This window comes from Pseudorca crassidens, chromosome 13 (genome assembly GCF_039906515.1).
Source record: "Pseudorca crassidens isolate mPseCra1 chromosome 13, mPseCra1.hap1, whole genome shotgun sequence".
Classification (NCBI taxonomy): Eukaryota; Metazoa; Chordata; class Mammalia; order Artiodactyla; family Delphinidae; genus Pseudorca; species Pseudorca crassidens.
In genome coordinates, this window is record NC_090308.1 from 72,208,067 (window position 1) to 72,231,977 (window position 23,911).

General features: G+C 36.1%; 1 protein-coding gene and 1 long non-coding RNA gene across 7 annotated transcripts in view; one reads left to right on the forward strand and one right to left on the reverse strand.

The window, feature by feature from the left end:
- IBTK (inhibitor of Bruton tyrosine kinase) overlaps nucleotides 1–23,911 on the forward strand; it is a 92,229-nt gene that overhangs the window by 50,640 nt on the left and 17,678 nt on the right. For 4 of the 6 annotated variants that reach the window (XM_067702696.1, XM_067702697.1, XM_067702700.1 and 1 more), the window contains exons 20-25: nucleotides 5,738–5,859; nucleotides 7,826–7,938; nucleotides 11,668–11,816; nucleotides 13,213–13,376; nucleotides 14,459–14,551; nucleotides 15,096–15,239. In XM_067702696.1, the coding sequence (XP_067558797.1) occupies nucleotides 5,738–5,859; nucleotides 7,826–7,938; nucleotides 11,668–11,816; nucleotides 13,213–13,376; nucleotides 14,459–14,551; nucleotides 15,096–15,239 (785 nt within the window). The remainder of the gene's footprint in view (nucleotides 1–5,737; nucleotides 5,860–7,825; nucleotides 7,939–11,667; nucleotides 11,817–13,212; nucleotides 13,377–14,458; nucleotides 14,552–15,095; nucleotides 15,240–23,911) is intronic. The other 2 variants (XM_067702702.1, XM_067702698.1) reach the window with 1 other exon arrangement.
- The window catches only part of LOC137204791 (uncharacterized), a 105,007-nt gene continuing 97,333 nt past the window's right edge, over nucleotides 16,238–23,911 (reverse strand). Inside the window, exon 3 of the long non-coding RNA XR_010933835.1 lies at nucleotides 16,238–17,036. This is a non-coding gene — a long non-coding RNA (uncharacterized lncRNA). The remainder of the gene's footprint in view (nucleotides 17,037–23,911) is intronic.

Consider the following 23,911-nt stretch of genomic DNA (forward strand, 5'->3'; position numbering starts at 1 on the left):
GGTTGTCTTTTTGTTTTATTGATGGTTTCCTGTGCTGTGCAGAAGCTTTTTAGTTTGGTGTAATCCCATTTATTTTTGCTTTTGTTTTCATTGACTGAGGAGGCATATTTTAAAAGATACTGCTATGACTGATATCAAAGAGTATACCACCTGTGTTTTCTTTCAGGAGTTTTATGGTTTCAGGTCTTACACTCAAGCCTTTAATCTACTTTGACTTAATTTTTGTGTATATTGTGAAATAATGGTCTAATTTAATTATTTGGCATGTGGCTGTCCAGTTTTCCCAGCACTATTTATTGAAGAGACTGTCCCTTCTCCATTGTGTATTCTTTGCTCCTTTGTTGTAAATTAATTGTCCGTGTGTGCAAGTGTTTATTCCTGGGCTTTCAATTCTGTTTAGAAATCTTTTCATCTGTTTTTCTGCCAATATCATGCCGTTTTGACTACAGTGGCTTTGTAATATAGTTTGAAATCAGGAAATATGATACCTCCAGCTTTGTTCTTTTTTCTCAGCATTGCTTTGACTATTCAGGGTCATTTGTGGTTCCATATAAATTTTAGAATTTTTTGTTCTATTTCTGTGAAAAATGTTTTTGGGATTTTGATAGGGATTGTATTGAATTAGATTGCTTTAGGTAATATGGACATTTTGATAATGTTAATTCTTCTAATCCTTGACCCTGGCACATCTTTCCATTTATTTGTGTCAGATTTCTGGTAGAATCTTTAGGGTTTTCTATGTATATAAAAATCATGCCATCTGCAGATAGTGACAGTTTTATGTCTTCTTTTCCAATTTGGATGTCTTTTATTTATTTTTTCTTGACTGATTGCTCTGGCTAACACTTCCAGTACTATGTTGAATAAGAGTGGTGAGATTGAGCATCCTTGTCTTATTCCTGATCTTAGAGGGATAGCTTTTACTACTTAACCATTGAGTATGTTAGCTGTGGGTTTGTCACATATCATCCCTTCTACACCATTCTCTTGAGAGTTTTTATCATAAATGGGTGTTGAATGTTGTCAAATGTTTTTTCTGCATCTTTTGAGATGATCGCATGATTTTTGTTCATTTTGTGGATGTGTTGTATCATGTTGATCAATTTGAGGATGTTGAACCATCCTTACATCCCTGGTATAAATCCCACTTGATCATGTTGTATGATCCTTTTGATGTATTTTTTAATTTGTTTTGCTAATATGTTGTTGAGGATTTTTGCAACTGGCAGCCATCAGAGATATTGGCCTGTGATTTTCTTTCTTTGTGTTGTCTTTGTCTGGTTTTGGTATCAGGGTGATATTGGCCTTGTAAAATGAGTTAGGAAGCATTCCCTCCTTTTCAGTTTTTTGGAATAGTTTTAGTATAGTTATTAAATCTTCTTTGAATATTGGTAGAATTCACCTGTGAAGCAATCTGGTCCTGGACCTATGTTTTTTGGGAGCTTTTTGATTACTGTTTCAATCTCTGTACTAGTGATTGGTCTATTCAGATTTTCTATTCATGATTCAGCCCTGGAAGGTTGTATGATTCTAAAAATTTGTCCATTTCTTCTAGATTGTCCAGTTTTTGTATTCTCTTATACTCCTTTATATTTCTGTAAGTATCTATTTTTTTTCTCTTTCATTTTTTATTTTATTTATCAGGGCTTCTCTTTTTTTTCTTAGTGAATCTAGCTAATGGTTTGTCAGTTTTGTTTATCTTTTCAAAGAACTGACTCTTAGTTTAGTTTGTCTTTTCAAAAAACCAATTCTTAGTTTCATTCATCTTTTCTTCTGTCTTCTCTGATCTTTATATTTCCTTCTTTCTACTGACTTCGGGCTTTGTTCTTCTTTTTCTAGTACCTTTAGGTGTAAGTTTTTCTTGTTTCTTGAGGTAAGCCTTTATTGCTACAAACTCTTAATACTGCTTTTGCTGTTTCCCATAGATTTTGGTATATTGTATTTTCATTTCCATTTGTCTTCAGGTAATTTTTTGTTTCTCCTTTGATTTCTTCAGTGACCCAATTGTTGTTCTGTAGCATATTGTTCATCTTTACATATCTGTCATTTTTCTAGTGTTCTTGTTCTTGATTTCTAGTTTCTCATACCATTGTGATCGGAAAAGATGTTTGATAGAATTTCAGTCTTCTTAAATCTATATTGAGACTTCTTTTGTGTCCCGATTTATGGTCTATCCTTGAGAATGTTCCATGAGCATTTGAGAAGAATGTGTGTTTTGCTGCATTGTGCTGTTTAAATCTGTTAAATATATCTGATCTAACGTTTCAGTTAAGGCCACTGTTTCCTTGTTGACTTTCTGTCTGGGTAATCTATCTGTTGATGTAAGTGGGGTGTTAAATGTCCCCTACAATTATTTTGTTGCTGTCAGTTCTCTCACTTTGGGAATGTTAGTAATTGTTGTATATATTTTGGTGCTCTTATGTTAGGTACATATACATTAGTCACTTTTATGTGTTCTTGCTGAGTTGTCCTCTTTATAATTATATGCTGACCATTTTTTGTCTCTTGTTATCTTTTGGCTTGAAGTCTAATTTGTCTGGTATAAGGATGGCTACACTTGCTTTCTTTTGGCAGCCATTTGCTTAGAGTATCATCTTCCATCTCTTCACATTTAGCCTGTGTTTGTCTTCAGAGCTGAGGTGTGTCTCCTGGAGCAGTATTTGGTTGAGTCTTATGTTTTAATGCATCCAGCCACTCTGTCTTTTGATTGATGAATTCAGTCCATTTACATTCAGGGGGATTAGTGACAGATGAGGATGTAGTCCTGAAATTTTGTGTTTTGTTTTTTGGTTGCTTGATACCTCTGTGGTTTCTTTTTCCTGTGTTTCTGTCTGTTATTTTGGTTTGGAGGTTTTCTGTGGTATTTTTCTTAGTTTCTTCTTTTATTATGTTTCATGTCTCTGCTCTGTAACAAAGTTTTGTGGTTGCCCTGAGCTTTGTATAAAACGTCTCACAGATAAAATAGTCTTTTTTCTGCTGATAGTATGTTATCTTCATTTACCTGTATGAATTTTTTCATCCCCTTTTATGTTTTTGTTTTTTCACATTATTCCTTTTTTGTTCCACTTTTTTTTTTAAACATCTTTATTGGGGTATAATTGCTTTACAATGGTGTGTTAGTTTCTGCTTTATAACAAAGTGAATCAGTTATACATGTACATACGTTCCCATATCTCTTCCCTCTTGCATCTCCCTCCCTCCCACCCTCCCTATCCCACCCCTCCAGGCGGTCACAAAGCACCAAGCTGATCTCCCTGTGCTATGCGGCTGCTTCCCACTAGCTATCTACCTTACGTTTGGTAGTGTATATATGTCCATGCCTCTCTCTCGCTTTGTCACAGCTCACCCTTCCCCCTCCCCATATCCTCAAGTCCGTTCTCTAGTAGGTCTGTGTGTTTATTCCTGTCTTACCCCTAGGTTCTTCATGACATTTTTTTTTCTTAAATTCCATATATAAAATGAATCTTTTTTGGGTTTTTTTTGCGGTACGCGGGCCTCTCACTGCTGTGGCCTCTCCCGCTGCGGAGCACAGGCTCTGGACGCGCAGGCTCAGCAGCCATGGCTCACGGGCCCAGCCGCTCCGCAGCATGTGGGATCTTCCTGGACCGGGGTACGAACCCGTGTCCCCTGCATCGGCAGGCAGACTCTCAACCACTGCACCACCAGGGAAGCCCTCACATTATCCCTTTTGATGTGAGTTTGCTACCAAACAGAAATAGCTTATAGTTATTTTCCTGCTTTCTTTTTTTCTCCTTTTAACCTTTATGCTCTCATAGAGTTGCAATTTTCTGGTTCTGTTTTATCATCTTGCTCAAAGTTTTGTATCCGTTTGTCTTTTTTGTTTCTGTTAGAAGTGCTGCTTTCAGCATGTCTTGTTAGGCAGGTCTTGTGTTGATGAACTCTCTCAGCTTCTGTTTGAGAAAGTCTTTATCTCTCCTTCATATTTGAACGATGTCTTTGCTGGATAGAGTAGTCTGACGGTTTTTATCTTTTAGTATTCTGAGATTGTCATTTCACTCTCTCCTGGCCTGTTGGGTTTCTGCTGAGACATCTGCTGCTAGCCTAGTGGAGGTTCCTTTGTAGGCCACCAGCCTTTTTTTTTTTTTTAACTTTTTGGCCATGCCACGTGGCTTGCAGGATCTTAGTTCCCCGACCAGGAATCAAACCTGGGCCCTGGCAGTGAAAGCACTGAGTCCTAACCGCTGAACTACCAGGGAATTCCCAGCTACCATCCTTTTTCTTGGCTGCCTTTAAAAATCTTTGTCATTGACTTTTGACAATTTTAATATTTATTACACATCTTGGAGAAGGTTGTTCTGCATTGAGGTAATTAGGTATTCTTTTAATTTCATGGACTTGTGTATCCAGTTCCTTTTCCAGCTTTGGGATGTTCTCAGATATTATTTCTTTAAATAAACTCTCTTTTGCCTTCTCTCTCTCTTCTCCTTCTGGGTTACTCATTACCCTAATATTTTTCTTCCTAAATGAGTTGGATAGGTCTTGTGAAATTTCCTCACTTTTTTAATATTCTGTTTCTCTTCTTCTACTTGTATCATTTCAAGATTTCTACCTTTGAGCTTGCTAATTCTCTCTTTCATATGATCTGCTCTATTTCCATTTCTTTCTAATTCATTCTTCATCTCATTTATTGAGTTCTTCAACTCCAGCGTTTGTTTGGTTCTTTTTTAGAGTTTCAGTCTCTTTGGTAAAGTATTTCGTCTGTTCATTAATTTTATTCCTGAGCTCATTAAACCGCCTTTCTGACTTCTTACAGCTTATTGAGTTCCTTCATGACAGCTATTTTGAATTCTCTATCAGTTAGATTGAAATATTCTGTGACTTAGTTTGGTTTCTGGAGAACGGTTATTTTCTTTTTGTGGTCGAGTGTTATTGTGGTTGTATATGGTACTTGAATTAAATTGTTCCTCTGCAGGTGCATTTGAAGTTAATGACAGGTTAGAAGTTAGAGTCCTTTCTTTTGCTTTCCAGTAGGTGGCACTATAACACAGGTTTGTTTTCTCTTACCTGAGCTGGCTCTGATTATATTTGCTAGTTGACACTTTCCAGCCTCCACCGGCTCTGTAAGAGGTGTGCTTCTGTGCCTTCATTATTGCTTCTTGTGCCTCCCAGGTCCTTACTGCCTTTCTTCTGCCAGAGCTACTGTCATCATCGGAATGTTGGGCTCTTCCCCAGTTTGTGAGGTTCCTTGAGTAACAGTCTTTGCATGGGGGGAGGAGGATCATGGGGGTATTGGGAGCCAGGGTTGCACAGGTGCCTGTACTGTATCTGATACTGTATAAGGTTCGTGGGCTTCCACCACTGTTGATGGTGGGCGATGGCGGCTGGGTTCCAGGGCCCACTTCCGTTGCTACCAAGCTACCTGTGGTTGTGAGCACCCCTCCATTCAGGATGCCATAGTTGTAAGTGCACCACCTCACATGCTGGTACTGGGTTCCCTGAAGCTGTGGGCTCAGCTTCCATGGTTAGAGGCCCAGGATTGCAGGCACAGACTCCACTCTTTGATCTGTTCTTCCTCTCTCCTGTATGTGTTCCAGCCTCCCCACCTTTAGATGTACAAATGTGTGGAATTCTCTGGTGACCTAGTGTGTTGGGCAGAGGCAACTTTGTTGAGCTCTGGATGTTTTACTGGTTGTAGACTGAAGGGGAGACAGAAAGGTAGCTGATGTCTTTCCTCTACAAATTTTGTATTTAAAAAGTGACATCTTTTTTTCTATAGATTCCAGCAATGGATAGAAGAGTCATTACACCATATCAAGATGGACCAGATATTAGCTATTTGGATGTAGAAGATGGAGATATCTTTTTGAAAGAAGAAATAAATATGGAACAAAATTATTCGTAAGCTCTGTTTTTTTTTTTCCCCCTTCCTTTTCTCCTTCCCTCATCCCCAATCTTGGACACTGTTGACACCTTTATATTAATATGGAAAGAAAAATTGAGAAACCTAACATAAAAAATAGGTATTTATGTTCATTTTTAGCCTGATACAATACAAAGTAAATGCATAATTAATATTTGCAGATATAACAAAGTTAAGTATAAACACAAAAGGAATGTAGCCTTCTGGTTAAATATGTTGGGTTGAATAAGTGCAATTATCTTAACTACCTTTCCAAACCCTGCTGAGATTATAGTAAAGAAATAAAAAAGGCATATTGCACTAGATCAGAGAGAACAGGAAAGGAGTAAATGGCAATCAGGAGATGTTAACAGTTTTGGAAGTTGGAAAGTGGTTGCCAAGCAGTAATGACTTAGAAAAAACTAAAACAGAATTCTGGAAAGGCTTAAGAATTATAGGTACTAGGTTTATGAAGACCAGTGTAAGTGGTTGGATTTGGAAAAGAGCTTTTTTTTTTTTGAAAATTTTTCAAAGAGCATTGATGTATTCCTGAACCAAGTGATTGATTGCCCCTCCTCCATCTTAGCAGAAGACGAGAGATTTGCCTTCTGGAGAGGGTGAACCAAGGGGAGTTCATCAGCCATTCTTCTAGATCCCTCTCTGTAGAGAACCCTACTCATTCAAGAGATATGACCCACAGTGACTGGCATTTGGGAGTCCTTCAATAAAATATCCCAGGTTCTACACAATCTCCCTGTTGACCATTTAATAAGTCCTGCTTAGAATTTCCAGTCGGCATTTTAGGCTAATTTATCAGCTGGTTATAGAATTACTTTCCTTCTGCTTGGTAAATGACCTGTTAAAATAAAATCTTCGGACGTTCAAGTCATTTACTACATACATGTGTGAGTGTATATATATGTATGAGTATAATTGTAGCTCACTGAAAAGCTGCTCTTGGTTCCAGAAATCTTTTTTAACCTCTTTTCTAGAGTTTGGTGGTAGCCACTGGAATACTTGAGGTTTATAAATATCTGACTTGGATGTATGACATGTTATTACATTAAAAATTATAATAAAATGATTAACATTGACATAAATACATTATCCTTCACAAAATAATAGTATTCACAGCTGACCTGTGTTACTGTGGATGAATTATGTAATGAGATCTATAATTTTTAGGTGAAATAAGACTGTTGTAGTCCTTATAGATAATGTTATTTTCTCTTTCCTGATTAATAATAATTCAAGGAATTAAGCAGCCCCTGAAATACTTTAAAAATTATCACCAAATATTTCTAGTTCCAGATCATAGATTATAATAGCTTGTGTGTGAACATGTACAGTATTTTACTTTTCAAAGTATTTTCTTATATACCATCTTGTTTCTAATTTTCACAGAAGTGCTAGGGTTAGAACAAGTGATAGTATCACACTGAAGTTTGGTGGAATTAACTAATGTGCTCTGGGCCACTTAGATAAATGGGACTAGAACATATATATCCTTTTGTGTTTTCTGTTTGACCAAAATGCTGTATTCCGTTGCTCAAAATGCATAGTTCTTCTCCTGTTTCATCTGTAATTTAAAAAAAAAATATTTTAATTTATTTATTTTTGGCTGCGTTGGGTCTTTGTTGCTGCATGTGGGCTTTCTCTAGTTGCAGTGAGTGGGGGCTACTCTTCGTTGCAGTGCTCGGGCTTCTCATTGCAGTGGCTTCTCTTGTTGCGGAGCATGGGCTCTAGGCGCACAGGCTCAGTAGTTGTGGCTCGCGGGCTCTAGAGCGCAGGCTCAGTAGTTGGGGCGCACGCGCTTAGTTGCTCTGCGGCATGTGGGATCTTCCTGGACCAGGGATCGAACCCGTGTCCCATGCATTGGCAGGCGGATTCTTAACCACTGTGCCACAAGGGAAGCCCTGTAACTTTAATTTTTTTAAATGACTTTTATGTTTGCTTTTTTCCTAGGGAAAGTGTGTTCAAGAAGACAAAAACAAAAGCAAAAAAGAAGCCACGTAAGCGGTCTGATAGTTCTGGAGGTTATAACCTTTCAGATATTATTCAGAGTCCACCATCTACAGGTTAGTGGAAAATATTTTAGGGTATATTTTCTGATCTAATCTTTCTTGTCTCTGTTCCTTATCTAATTCATTTAACATGTATTAAATACTATTATATGCCATCTGCTGGGGCTACAGAAATAGAAAATAGTCCTTGTCTTAGGGAGGCCACAGAAAGTGGTAATGTATTGTGATAAGTACTCTGATTGACATTTGCTCTGTGATCACAGAAGGGGCACCCAAACTAGTCTGAGAAGATCGGGGCACATCTGTTAGAGGAAAGTGATACCTGAGCTGGATCTCGAAGAGTGAAGAGAATTTAGCCAAGAAAAGGAGGCAGATTGACGTGCTAAGAGAATGGGGCAGTGTGTTTCAAGCCTAGAGGCAGTAGAAAGACTGCACGTTTGTTGTGCATAGCTCGGCCATATCCGGTAGGTGCAGATAGGAGATAGGTTGGAGAGCGTCAGATTTTGGAGGGTGTTATATGCCAAACTAAGGAATTTGGACTTTAATCTGAAGGCTGCAGGTAGCTGTTGATGGATTTTTTAAGGCAGGGTGTGACTGGATAAGGTTTATGTTTTTAGAAAGACCACTCTGTCTAGTGGCATAGAGGGTTAGAGGTGGGCAAAACATGACAGAGATACTATTAACACGTGCATTCAGTTCATATATATCAGTGCTTCAAGTGAGATGCCACGTGGGATTCCATTCATGCGTGTTAAGGAGGTTATAATCCAGTAGTAAAATACAACACGTTTTATACCTAGGCATTATGTGAGCCTGTTTGAAAGTAAGGTTATATAGTTTTTCTAAAATTTTTTTTCCCAGTTTTTAATTTTGAAAATCTTTAAGTTACTAAAAAGGCGAAAGAAAAATACCATGAACATCTGTATACCCATTATCCAGATCTATTGTTCACCTCTTACCACATTTGCTTTTTCTTGCAGGCTTTGTCTTGCATGCTCTGTTCCCTCATCCTCCAAACATTCTACACACACACTTTTTTTTTTAACCTGATCCACTTGGAACTAAGCTGTAGACATGACATTTTCCCCCCAAGGTTAATATGAATCTCCTAAGCATAAGGGAGATACAACCCTTATCCTATACAGCCACAATACCATTATCACATTGAAAGACAGTTAACATTAATTCATATTATGTAGTGCTGTAGTCTATGCCCATATTTCCCTAATTGTCCAAACATGTTTTTATAGCCTTTTCTGTTTTAACATTAAGGAAAAAAAAAAAAATCTAATGTCGTATCAGGGTTGACATTGTCTTTGCTTATTAATGTCTTTTTAGTCTCTTAAGTAGAACAGCACCGCCACACCTTTCTGTTTTGTTTTGTTTTGTTTTCAGAAGTTGAGGCCAGTGGTATTGTAGACTACCCCACATTCTGGATTCATCTGATTAGATCCAGATTAAATGACCTAAATTTTAACAGTTTCTTTAGATAAAAATTTGAAGTGTAACCAAAAAAGAATGGCAGCACAGCATGGCTTTCAGAAATAGTTGGTGTGTCTATAGCCATAAGACAAACTGGTGCAGTTTCTATCAGTGTTTTCACAGTCAATCAGCCTTATACAGGCAACTTTGAAAAGTACAAATGAGGTATTTGACATGTTTGATAAATAACGTGAAGAATAGTCGTTTTAGATAACACACGAGATATTAAAAAAGAAAGCTAATATACCTAAATTGATTGATGAAGTATAGGTCTATAGGTCTTTCTCATTTGCTGCATCTCCTGATTCCTATTTTAGGACCTTTCTAAAGTTTAAATTCTGTGATTTTGCATCCTCTGTGTTATATGAGTTACCCGTAGTACTTAGAAGGAGGCATAGGTGGATTGATGGCAGGATGAATAAATGGATAGACAGTCGTGGAGCTAGTGATTTTCCAAATACCTAAAAGATTTATGGAAAAAGCAGATATTTGGTTTGTTTTAAAGGATGTTATTGATAGCACATGTGTTAAGAGTCTTAGCATTTCAGAGCTGGAAGATGGAAGAGACCTTAATAATGAATTAATTTACACCCCTTCCTTTAAACTTGAGGAAACAAGCTCAGAAAACTTTGAAGTGATTTCAGGTCGTAGCAGCCAGAGGTAGAATTTATTTTCTTGATTCCTGTTCGGTATTCTTCCTGCTATACTACTCCCTTCTGTGGCCAAAGCCAAAAATGATTGAAAGGTTAAATTTAACTGGGGGCCAAAGTAACCTATTCTGGGAGAAATTCTGAGTATGAAGCTAATTTCATCAAGGACAGTTATATGAAGGCTTAACGTTTGTTTGTGTTGGTCCTTAAAGTTAGAAGTCATTCTGTGAAAATATTTTTTTATCAAAGATAATTGTTGGCCACTTTAATCGTCTTATTAGATTTGTTTCCAATTGACTTTTGGGAGCATCCCAGTATTAAATATACTCTCTTATATAAAAATTTGCTACTCTTAAAAATATTTAAAACATTGTGGGGGAGAAAAGTTTGAATGTTCTTCCAAATTGTATTTTAGCAATAACAACAAAAAAGGCACGTATCTTGTCAGAGTGATTTACTTTTTTTTTTTTTAATTAATTAATATAATTTATTTATTTTTGGCTGCGTTGGGTCTTCATTGCTGCATGCAGGCTTTCTCTAGTTGCGGTGAGCGGGGGCTACTCTTCCTTGAAGTGCGCTGGCTTCTCACTGCGATGGCTTCTCGTTGCGGAGCACGGGTTCTAGGCGCCTGGGCTTCAGTAGTTGTGGCTCGCGGGCTCTAGAGCGCAGGCTCAGTAGTTGTGGCGCACGGGCTTAGTTGCTCCGCGGCATGTGGGATCTTCCCAGACCAGGGATTGAACTCGTGTCCCCTGCATTGGCAGGCGGATTCTTAACCAGCGCGCCACCAGGGAAGCCCAGGGTGATTTACTTTTAAAGAAAACAACACTTACTGAATTTATGAGATATGTTTTATAATGTATTTATTTTGCCACTTCCTTTAGATTGTACTGCATTTTAAATATGTGGAAATAAACACATGAACCTAAGCAAAAGTTTTTTTTTTTTTTTACTCTGTACTTGAAATGACTGATTTGCTAATGAGCCAGGATACCAGATGTAGCAGGGACACAGGTATTGAGGTATTGAGCTTGCTTAAGAGAACAAATGGTATATGCATTTCATAACAACTTATGCTTTAGGTGATAAGCTAATTGAAAATAGCTCTCAATTCACAGATATTTTGCAGAAGGGAAAAACCCTCAAACAGGCCACAGTAGGCTTCAGCAAAGCCTCTGCTACCTGGCCAGTCTGCTGGCTTAGATGAGTGGCAGAAAGGTTATAATGCTTCTCCCACACAGACTAGGACTAATCCCCCTTTGCATAGGTGCAGAGACAGATGAGAAAGGGAAAGGGGAGGGGTCTAGAGTTTATTAATTTTGTCTTGCTCTCTTATCTTTATGGGGAAAAAAATGTTCTGAGTCACTTTTTAAATCAGATACCAAATAACTATCTTCCTCAGGTTTATTGCTTAATTGGTGTGTAATTAAAATGAATAAAACTGTTGTTTTAAAATTTTCCATTTCAGTTTTTCACTTCAACTGATTTCTTTCTTCAGTTAGCTTGAATTATTAAGACTTTAGTACAGTGACTATAATTTAAATGTTACTAAATCTGGATAAATGGACGCTTTTAGCTCTATTTGGTTCATCAAATGTAATACATATATGTTTATGTATATGTGTTTAAATATGAAAAAATTTTTACCTTTTAGGATTACTAAAGTCTGGTAAGACCAATTCTGTGGAATCTCTTCCAGAACTGTTGACATCAGACTCTGAAGGAAGCTATGCAGGAGTGGGTAGTCCTAGAGATTTACAGTCTCCTGATTTCACAACAGGATTTCATTCAGATAAGATTGAGGTTTGTCTTCGTTTATTAATGCACTATTTTCTTCACATTTTAATCTATAGACAGTTTAGTTTTTCATTATTTTTACTCTAACTTTAAAACATTCTTCTGGCTGGTTTATAAGAAAATACAATTAATGACATAATATATGTAGTGTTAGTTTTCTCAAATTTGCCTAATATTTCTAGTTTTAAAGATTTTAATTGCAGTTTTGAGCCCTTTATGATGTTGTATTTCTGCAATAAAAGTAATGTTGATGTAAAGTATAGCAATACTGTATAGGCATATTGAAATATATATTCATAGCTAAATTACTTAAAATATATTTTGTGAAATGTCAGTTAACACCAGCTAAAAATTGTCAAAGGAAAGTGATTTTGAAAGTAAGCCTAATACCAAAATCTGTTTAGTGTCTTTCTGCCACGGTGTGAACTGGAGCAATGCAATCTGGAATGGAGTTCTTCTCCTAGTCTAGCATAATTGACACTAAGCTGCTGAATTCCTAGGCTGGTCAGCTCTGGGGGAGGCCATGTTTCAGACATCTGTTAACATTTAATTCCATAGTTGTTAATCTACAGGGAAGGAGAATGTCAGACTTACCAGATAGAGTAATTTTTTTCTAACCTCTATACATCCACAAAATATATTAGAACATCTAGAAATTTGTGAGACAATAGAAAATTTACCCTTTATTAAGAGTCTTCTAGGCCTCAAGGATTGATATAAAACAAATTTTTATCATAAAAATTTTTTATGTAAGGTAGAAGTTTGGGGGAAATTCATATTACACTTAGGCTGGCCTGGAAGACAGTTGAGGTTTAAAAGAAGGTTGAAGGCATACTGAATTTTTGGCAATAGTAGAGAATCTATCCTGGCAGTGGAAATACCATTTCAATAACTTCCTTGACCTATTGTAATAGCAATAGTTTTAGGGTCCCTTTTGAAGTGTCAGTATTATTTGGCTTTAATTTTATTCAGAGTCCTTTAATTATATTCAGAGTAAATTGTATGAAATTTATACCAGACTTTCATTTTGTTTCATTTTAAAGTCATGGATGTTAATTTTAAAGTTACTGCTTCATATCTTATTTGAACAGCTTATATTTATTAACATTTGTTTAATACTCAGGTAAATAAGAACTTGATATGCAAACTTATGTCCCTAAAAATTATTCCCAAAGCTTTTAATAATTGGGTTATAGCCACTGATATGGTTTGAGAATTGATCAAGATACTAAACTGTAGAAGCACTGAATTGAAAATACTAGATAATCATTCTTGTAAGGTTTTACTCTTTAATATAGTTTAACCAGTATTTACCGAGTACCAACTATGTGTTAGCTACTGTGCTAGGGGTACCTGCTATTACTCACTCTTTAATTTTTTTTTTTTTTTTTTTAACCTCCAGGGGAAAATTAAATCCTATGTTAATGGTACACCTCCTACACATTTTAGGGAAGATTTAAAACCATGGGAAAAATCACCAGTACTTAAAATATCTGCTCCACAGCCCATTCCCAGTAACAGAATTGATATTACAAGCTCTTCCAGTTGGGTTTCTGGCTCTTTCAGGTAGGATTTTTATTTTGTTCTATACTTGTTAGTCTGAGAAATATCATTTATTTTTGGTCAAGTGAAACTTTTTAATGAAGCACATTAAAAAAAATTTCTAATATACAGAAAATTACCTAAATGCATACAAATTAGCAGCTAAAGTGCATACAAATTACTAACCGGCTAAAATAGGCTTTTTTTTCCAGACAGAATTTAGTTGCCTTTGCAGTGTCATCAGGGAATACTTAGTAAAATACTCTATAACACACACACACACACACACACACAGTGACTTGATATCAGCTTCTTTTTCTTTTTTAATGGATAGTGTATATTAGTAAAAACTCCCACTCAGGACGACCATTTTGCCATTTGTAGGCTTACTTTATCTTTTTTTTTTGCACATTAAAGTGTATTTAAGATCTCACAAAATGTGTTGTTACAGTTAATTTTCAGAGGCTATTCATTTAATGTTATGCTGTAGTTTTAACTTAACCTATATTCTATCCATATTTTTTTTTACTTATAAAAGTCAGTTTTTAAAACTGAAGGAATAAGTATAATTAACATGCAGTATTCTTTCAAAGAGCTAATTGAGCTTATGCTTCATCTTTATTACCTAGTATGGTTTATAATAGGCTAAGACTGTTAATTGACTTACCAATTATATTGCCATCTGGGCCATTTGTGTAATTATTTTGAAATGTGCTGTATTTTGCACAGTTGGAATAAAGATGATGTCCCGGTTTATGCTGTTTCATGGTCTAAAGATAGTTCAGAAAGTAGACACCTTTTTTCCTAAGTAAACATATTTGTGGGAACACCTGGAAGCATCTTCTAATCACTAATGTTAGACTATTTTATTAAACATGTATCTCTTAACATTATGACTTCTGATGCATTTTATTATTATGTATGTATATATAAAAGTAGCTTTCATTCAAAATATCCTTTTTGAAGTTGGCCGCAGCTGACAAAATAGACCTAAATTATCCTCTCATTAATGATGTTATATATAATTTACAGTTTCAGTAATGTTTGGGTCTTGGACTTCATGGATAAATGAATGGGTTGTAAAGTAACTTTTATATGTCTTTTAGTCCTGTAAGCCCTCCTGTCGTGGATCTCAGAACCATCATGCAAATAGAAGAAAGCAGACAAAGATGTGGAGCTACACCAAAGACAAATTTGGGGTTGGTTACAAAATCATAAGAAAAGGAAAGACCATGTTGTGTTATAGTTCTGCCCTAAACAACTGGAAAGACCTACTGGACCTTTCCTATTATTTTTCTGCATTTGATGTTAAAGTTAGTTGTAAGCTCTTTTCTAGGTAATTTAGCCTCCATAACATTATTTCTTAAATATATGCTGAAGACTGAGTTGGGTTGATAGGTCTGGCTCTTGTGGAATACAGTATTACATGCCGGAAATTTGCCTCTAAAATGATCTATTTCTGTTACAAGTGTGATGCAAGTGTATTAGGAGGGCTCCCATGTAGCTACTTGATCTTTGATAGTATAAACTAATTATATATATTGCCACTGTTGAAACTTGTGGTCATTTTGATCTAGTAATAGTAAAATCCCATCAAATAAACACAGAGCAATATAATTACCAGTAACCTTTGTTGAGCAGAAATTAATGTTAATTGGTTTAATTTATAGCAAAATTATTTCTTATGGAATTAAACTTTCTCAGAAGCGGTGAAACTGATTGGTTTAATTTAACAATTTCTAGAAAAATGATTTCTCATGGAGTTAAACTGTCTCAGAAGCAACGAAAAATGATTGCAATGACTACCAAAGATAATAATTCAGGAATGAATAGCATGGAAACAGCATTAAGTGCTCCTTCAAAAACCCCCAAACCAGCGAATGCATGGTATGCTCTAATTTTTATTAAAATAAGCTTTGTACATTAGCTTTTAAGGTACTTCTTGGCTTTGGGTGGGTTTTTTTTTTTCCTTCCTGTCTTTTCAAATATTTCATTCCCCTCTTTGCTTTCATGTTAAAAATTGGACCTTGGGAAATACTTTATTTTCTTGTTTGTTTTGAGAAGTACATCATGATTTTTGAATTTTTTTCATATGTGTAGATAAAATTTCTTCTTGGTATTTTAATTAATGTTTATTGCTAAGGCAGTTTAAGGGAATATTCTTATTTTTTCATTTTTTATAAAAAATAATGTATATCATAGAGAAGTTTGATAAAAGCAAACAGTTTTAGCACCCTAATTTCTTTGTATATTCCCTGTATGCATCATGAATATCTTAAAATTTTTATAATCATAGCTTGTCATTGTCACTTTTAAGCAGGGCTGTTTACTTAACATTGTGTTATATAACTTTTCTCAATTAGAATTTACCCATAATGCAACATTAATAGGAATAATCTCCAAAGAGGTCAGATAGCAATTTTGACATATGAAAAATAGGTTGTACTTCTGCTCCCCTCCCATCCTCCCTTTTTTTGGTAACTAATATCATAATAATTGGAAACCAATTTTAGAAGAAAAACACATGGATAGTATGATGGGCAGGAAAGATCAGTAGAACCCTGTTGTTCTCACAAGCATTGAAGAGGGTATTAGAGACTACTCTTGGTTTGGGGGAATCCCTTCATTAATGCCACTTTTTTCTATTTGTAAGAGGGAATATTTTTCCCATTAAAATGTAAATTGTTTTGAAGAGAGTGGCAACTCATTTTATTTTGATTGCCACCAATAGGACTAAATATCAGACCTACTAGTAAATCTAAAACATGATCACAGAAAAAGAAAACAAGAGGTGAGAACACCCAAGTGAAAAAGAAAAGAGAGTAAAACTTGAGGGATTGGGTTTAGTAGAATTTTTTTTAATTAATTAATTTATTTATCTTTGGCTGTTTTGGGTCTTCGTTTCTGTGCGAGGGCTTCCTCCAGTTGCAGCGAGCAGGGGCCACTCTTCATCGCGGTGCGCGGGCCTCTCACTGTCGCGGCCTCTCCCGTTGCGGAACACAGGCTCCAGACGCGCAGGCTCAGTAGTTGTGGCTCACGGGCTTAGTTGCTCAGCAGCATGTGGGATCTTCCTGGACCAGGGCTCTAACCCGTGTCCCCTGCATTGGCAGATTCTTAACCACCGCGCCACCAGGGAAGCCCAAGTAGAATGTTTTAATTCATTGGTATTTGTTGTGTGCCTTCTACATGCAAGGCACTGTTCTAGTTTCTGATGATAAGGCAATATATACAAAACTGATTTAATCACTGCCTCTGTAGGGTTTATGGAGTAGCTGTTATAATATATATTTTTTTAATATAAATCTATTTTATTTATTTACTTTAAAAAATTTTTTGGCTGTGTTGGGTCCTCATCGCTGCGCCCGGGCTTTCTCTAGTTGTGGTGAGCAGGGGCTACTCTTTGTTGCGGTGTGTGGGCTTCTCATTGCAGTGGCTTCTCTTGTTGTGGAGCTCAGGCTCTAGGTGCATGGGCTTCAGTAGTTGTGGCGTGCGGGCTCAGTAGTTGTGCCTCTTGGGCTCTAGAGCGCAGGCTCAGTAGTTGTGGTGCACGGGCTTAGTTGTTCTGTGGCATGTGGGATCCTCCCGGACCAGGGCTCGAACCCGTGTCCCCTGCCTTGGCAGGCAGATTCTTAACCACTGCGCCACCAGGGAAGTCCCCTGTTACAATACTGAGTTATGTTTTCCCTAAACAAAAGTATGGAAAAGACAAAAAAAAAAGTTCTTTGACTAGCTCTCAAGATACTAAATATATCTCAATTTGAGAGAATTAGCTAAGTACATGAGGAAGCTTTGGGCTTATTAGTAAATACAGTTTTAGCCCTGCCATCAACCAGTTTCCTTATTTAAAAACAAAAAGTAAATGAACAAAAGAAGGAACAAAACAATGATCACTCAAGTTAGGAAATCCAACTACTGGACAAATACTCTTGGTTTAGCATCTATTTCAAACATAGGAGTTCTTTCCAGCCCCAATAAAATAATTTTTTAAATCAAAACACATAGTTTAAAAAATTTAATAGTATGGTAATACTTCAAGGCTTCTTATCGTGAAAGATAGCAGTTGCCTGCCCTGCCCCAAACTTTCTTTTTTATGACTGGTTAATTAAGATTCACAACAGAGTCATATTGTGAAGATGATTTTATTTCCTTTTTTTACACTATTCTATTTTTTCCCTAGAATAACTAATTCAGTCAGTTTTCCTGTACTGCCTATGTACTCATCACTAATTTTCCCCCCAAAACTCTCTAAAACATACCTCTCTCTCTCCATTATGATGAAACATACCAGGTAATTTATTACTTTTGTTTTTTATTGAAGGCATCTCTCTTTTTTTTTTTTTTTGCGGTATGTGGGCCTCTCACTGTTGTGGCCTCTCCTGTTGCGGAGCACAGGCTCCGGACGCGCAGGCTCAGCGGCCATGGCTCATGGGCCCAGCCTCTCCGCGGCATGTGGGATCCTCCCGGACCGGGGCACGAACCTGTGTCCCTTGCATCGGCAGGCGGACTCTCAACCACTGCGCCACCAGGGAAGCCCTGGAGGCATCTTCATTAGAACTCTTGACTTATCTGGTCTGAAGTAGGCCTTTTCCAGGCCTGCTTAGTATCTGTGATCTTGAGACTTCTCTTAACTGTCATCCTGGGAATTTCTTTTTCTTCCCTCTGGTGTTTGATCCCCAGTTTCCTAAATCCTGTTTTTCTATTTCTTGGTTTGTGGTTTTCTGAGAAAAGATGTATAGGACATACATTTTTGGAGCTCTTATATCTTTGAAAATGTTTCTATTCTCACCATTCTTGACTGATAGATTGGAACAGAATTCTGAGTTGGAAATCATTTGTAGAGTTCCTTTTTCTTATTGCTGTTGTGAAGTCTAATGCCATTCCAATTCCTTACTCTTGCTATGTTTACCAGTTTCCTCCCTCTCCCCCTCCTCCCTTTTTCTTTTCTTTTTTTTTTTTAAATTAATTTGGCTGCATTGTGTCTTAGTTGCAGCATGCAGGCTCCTCCTTGAGGCGCGTGGGCTCTCTAGCTGTGGCACAGGCTCCAGAGCACATGGGCTCAGTTGCCCCGGGGCATGTGGAAATCTTAGTTACCCAACCAGGGATCCAACCTGCGTCCCCTGCATTGGAAGGAGGACTCTTAAACCATTGGACCACCAAGGAAGTCCCCCCCCGCTTCCCTTTTTCTTTATCTCTAGCATTCTAAAATTTCAGAGTGATGTGCCTTGACGTGGGTTCCCTTTTATAGATTATGCTGGGTACTTGATGGGCTCTTTTAATTGGGAAAAGCATGTCTTTAAGTTCTAGGAACATCTTGTACTCTATTTGATACTTTCTTCTGTACTGTTTTCTCTAGAAATCACATTAGTTGGATATGGCTCTTCCTGGATTTCCCTAATTTTCTTATTTTTGCTCTTCTAATGTTCATATAATTATTTTCCTATTCTAAATACTTTCTGGAACATTTCCCAGACTTTATCTTACAACCCTTCTACTGAATGTTTTAATTTAACTATTAAAATCTTTAATTGCCAAGAGCTTTCTTATTTGCCGATAGTGCCCTTTTATTAGTATCCTGTTCAATATTCAACTGTTAAAGATACCTGTACTCTATAAACTTTTTCACTCTTTTATATCCAACAGAAATATATGTACGTGTGCACCAGGCAACACGTATCAGAATGTTTGTATCATCCTTATTTGTAAAAGCCAAAAACTGTAAACAACCTAAACGTCTATAGCAGTAAATGGATAAATTATAGTTTATTAGTATAGTAGAGTACTACACAATGATGAAAATGAATTATGACTAAATATAACTGTGTGAATGAATTTCATCAATGTAATATTGAGCAAAAGAAGCCAATCAGAAAAAAAGACCCTATATGATTCCATTTATAAAAGTTAAAAAATAGTCATTGATTTACATTGATGTGTATTCACTCTTTTTTCATGTATGTTTTAGTTACGTTTTGTTTTATTTGGTGGATTGTTTTAAGTTCTGGTTGGAATCTGTGTGCCTGTGTGGGACAGGTTGACTGATGGGTGCGACTGTAGGGTGACCCAGCGGTACCCTTAGAGGACCCCCGCACCATTGTCTCCTTGTTTTTTCTCCTTGGTCTGTCATTTTCTCTAAGGAGAAGCCTTTTAATTTTTGTATTTGGTTGCCAGCCTTCTGGAAGCTGATCAGGGTGAGGCAGTTAGGCCTGGGACTGAGGTTCTCACAATTTGGTCTAGATTCTCAAGTATCTCATCATTTGGTATATAGATTTTAAACACAGCAGTTTAGTCCTACCTGCCTCTGTATACTGGTGATTTTCAATCAAATCCTCCTGCTACCAAGGTGAAGGAAGTACAGTCATCTGATCACGTGGAGATAGGGAGGGCATCTGGCATTCTCTGCCACTCCGCAAGTAAACCTTGAGCCAGTATTCCTGTTTTCATCTGCATGACTACTTCAGGATTTGATACTTAAGATGTCTCCAACGTAGGAGACTTTTCAGGGTTCCGAGCTTCACACTCTACCCCCACTCCACTTGATGACAGGTTTTCTTTATTTCTACTATATCAAGGTTCATTCTGGCCCTGTTCTGTCCTCCAATAGAGTATTATTACTTTTAGTCTGCCATTGTCTTAATGCCTTATTCTTTTGCCTGTGTGGGTTTATGCCTTTCTGATTATTCTCTAGTTCACTTAACATGGGATTTTAGAGGAAAGGATTAGAGTAATCATTTATCTGAAACTTCAGACTTTGATTTTCAGGTTTAGGAAAAAATTTTCCCTAGTCATTATTAGCAATATGAACTCAGACTTCTACGTTGAAGAGACTGTCTAAATTTCAAAAGAAATATATTATGGCATATTAAGGAGAATTCTAGGAATGTGGGAGGAAGAATGCCATAAAATTTGGCCAAAAATATAATCAGGGTATTTTTCTTTGAAAAGTAATTTGGTGACTGAATTATAAGTGATGTTTATTATATATTTAGTTGATGAAAATGCGACTGGAAAATCTAAATACAAACAAATGAATAATGGATCTTATGTATTTTACGGAACCAAAGAAATTTATCTAACTGACCAATTATAGGTAATTTATTCTGAATTTTTATGAAAGTGAGAGATATCTGAATTGTCATAAAATCAATCATTTATACCCTTTTTATGACTTTATGAGACCAAATTTTTGGTATCTGAAGGATCTTTTAAAGTTCATTTCTGCTAAATTCTTCTGAATTTATGTACTGCTTAAGTTATTAAATAAATAGTGGGCTGAGTTAGTAGAATATATGTATAAGATATATATGTCAATAAATGTACATAATTATACATATATAAGTATATATGTATATAATATATGCATATAAATTAATGACAGGGATCAGAAAACATGTGTTAGAAGTTTTTTTAAAAAAATATTTCTATTTATTTATTTATTTGGCTGTGCCAGGTCTTAGTTGTGGCTCGCGGGCTGCTTAGTTGTGGCATGCGAACTCTTAGTTGTGGGCATGCATGCATGTGGGATCTAGTTCCCTGACCAGGGATTGAACCCGGGCTCCCTGCATTGGGAGCATGGAGTCTTAACCACTGCACCACCAGGGAAGTCCCTTGTTACAACTTTTAAGAACATATTTATGTAAAATGGTTGATGTTTGGTATTCTTGAATTATGATGTATATTTAGTATAAATGGAAATAGTCATTTTTAGGTTGTTGAATTTTCTTTCTTGAATTCTTAGAAGGCTGCAGGTTTAGTATATCACTTCATTTTTAATCCGTTACACATAGGTTGTAAATACATGTGGTATATGCTTAAAGAAATAAAATAGTAATAGATTTGTTTTCCTGAGAATATCTCTTGTAAATATTGGTTTATAGAAAATTGGTAGAATTTAAACTTTGCCCAGCTTTGAAAAAAGTAGAAAATTAATCTGAAATTAGCATTTTAATCTGACTTACAGATTGTATTTATGGAATATATTCATTACTGTAGTGATTTATCTTTTTTTAAATACTTCTCAAAGGGACATCTTCATCATCCTGATGAATCATCTAATGCGATTTTATTTATTTACTAGAAGGTGTTTTTATACTGTGTTTATCTTAATAATGAGGTTAATGTGCCGCAGTTCATTAGCAAATCACACATTAGCCCTCTAAGTCTGCTCCTGGTCGTGGTAAGGAATTTTACTTAATTTGTTCACACAATAACTGGTTTTTGCATTACAATGAAGTTCTAACCAGTTGACTTTTAAATCTAATGTGAAAACGCCAAGTGTACATGGGAGTTGGTCACTTTTCATTATCCTTTATTTTACTTGGAGAAATAATACATTTCTCACCAGTCATCTTGAGTGGAAGAATGCACAATCTTTGTGGCCTGGCTTGATGTATGAATGTAAATTCTCCAAATTCCATTTAGAGCTAACCTATAAATTATAAACTAATTTCAATTATTTAACTTTTTAGAGCTAGAAATTTTATTCATTAAAGCAAAAATTTCATGGCTGCTTTAGTTGAGGAACAAAATCTTGATTAATTTTTTATGTGGCTACAGATGCTTCTTCATTAAGTTTCTCTGGCTGCTAAAATGGAAAAGAGCCAGAACCTTTGAGTTAGGAAAGTAAAATCGTTGGAAATCAGACACTGTTTCAAAGTATGGCATGATCAATGGAAAGAATAACAGAACTCATTTAAAGAAGTCTGCATAAGACATTTTATAGGTAACCACTATGCATGGTTAATGAACATGTGAGTTTAAGATATCTTGTAAGCATTGTTACCTATATTTATTCTTAAGGAGATGTTATCCTAAGTAGCCATTAAAGAAATAAAAATTGTGTATATTATTTACCACATCTAGAAGTTCCCAAATTACCACGAAGATGAATCTGACACCGTGTGGTTCTTACACAGATCATTGTGAAGCTTCTGTATTTAGAGACATGAATTACTTACAAAAGACATTCAGCAGATTTTTTTGACAGAGTATTCGCCAGCAGTGTTCCCTAATGACTGATGAGACACTGTACTTTCCACCATAGATACGTTGTTTGCCAGTAGAAACCTTCAGGTATGTGTGTTTTCGGCAGGAGCAGAAAGGAGTTGGTAAGGAAACGGAGAGTGGTTCTTTGTATTTAATTTTTCAGTGTTCTGCATATGTATGTGCTTTGGAGAAAATTTTGTGGTAAAGTCAGGTAAGCTCCTTTTGAAGAAATATCTTTTATGTGAATACTTTAGTAGGTCATGTTTCTGATAAATCTGTAAAGAAAATTTCCTTTCTATGATTTAAGATTTTACATAGGGGAAATGATTTTTAAATGTGGACACAGTAGTCGAGTATAGTGATCTTAATATAGTGATCTCCTGGGTTCTGGAGTGAGCCTTGCCTGAGCTTGACATTGTGAATCTGTTAACCTGGTAGCAGTGTGAATTCAGATAAGTTATTAGAAGGCCTTGCTAATTTTTTATGGGGAACCCCAAATAGTTTATGAATTTAACCTGGGTTTGGATTTTATGGTTTCTTCAAAGTATGAATTTAACTTTTTGGGGAATTAACTGGTTAGCATTGTGTTCACTTTGTTTTCTGAGTAAATAAAATAGAAGAAATATTAGAATAGGAAATTGCTTATGTTGTTACTCATAATTTTGACTTATTAAGGATTTCTGAAAATGATGCTAAGGTTACAGTGTAGTTCTAGTATACAAAATCATAGCTAAAGGTTACATTTCTGAATCAGTTTTTCTAAGTTAGACTTTAGGAAGGAAAGACATTATGCCTATGAACTGACTATATTTCTTCATGTCAGAATTTCTGTGTTCTCATTGTCTTCTTTTTCTCTTAAAATAAGTTAGTTTTGTTAAATGCTGTGAAAATTGTGGACAGTAACAGACTTGACATAGCATTTCTATGTATCAGGTACTGTTTAAGTATTTTACCATAGGTTAACATTTGATCCTCACAACAACCATTATAAGGAAGGAGATGGTATCAGTATCTCCATGTTACTGATGAGGAAACTGAAGCTCAGAGGTTAGTATCTCCCCAAGGTCAAAGCTGGTATGTGACAGAGCCAAGATTTGAACCTACAACAGTAGCAGCCGCAGAGCCTGTGTGCCTGACCCTGACTACTACCCTGCAAATCCTTTTTACATTTTGGATTGCAGTAAAACATTGTTGAATAAAAAGATTCTAATACCATAGCAATCTGAGCATGAAATCTTTGGAAGCTAAATTACTCTGTAAAGGTGATTTTTAATTTGTATACTGTTTTCTGGTAGATATTCTAAAGTGCATTCCACTCAACTAATTCTCAAAGTACTACACCTATACTGGGTGTGATTAGTTTTGTGTATTTTTGATTATTTAGATCAACTTAATTTTTATTTCCTCTATGTTCTCCATGTAAAATTAGATTTAAATTTTAAATTACTTTTTATTGAAACATAATGTATACACTTCGGAGTGCAGTTATCATAAGTGTGTAGGTTGTTGTATTTTCACAAACTGAACACGTCTTGTGCAACCAGCACTCAAATCAAGAAGTAACACTAACAGCAAGT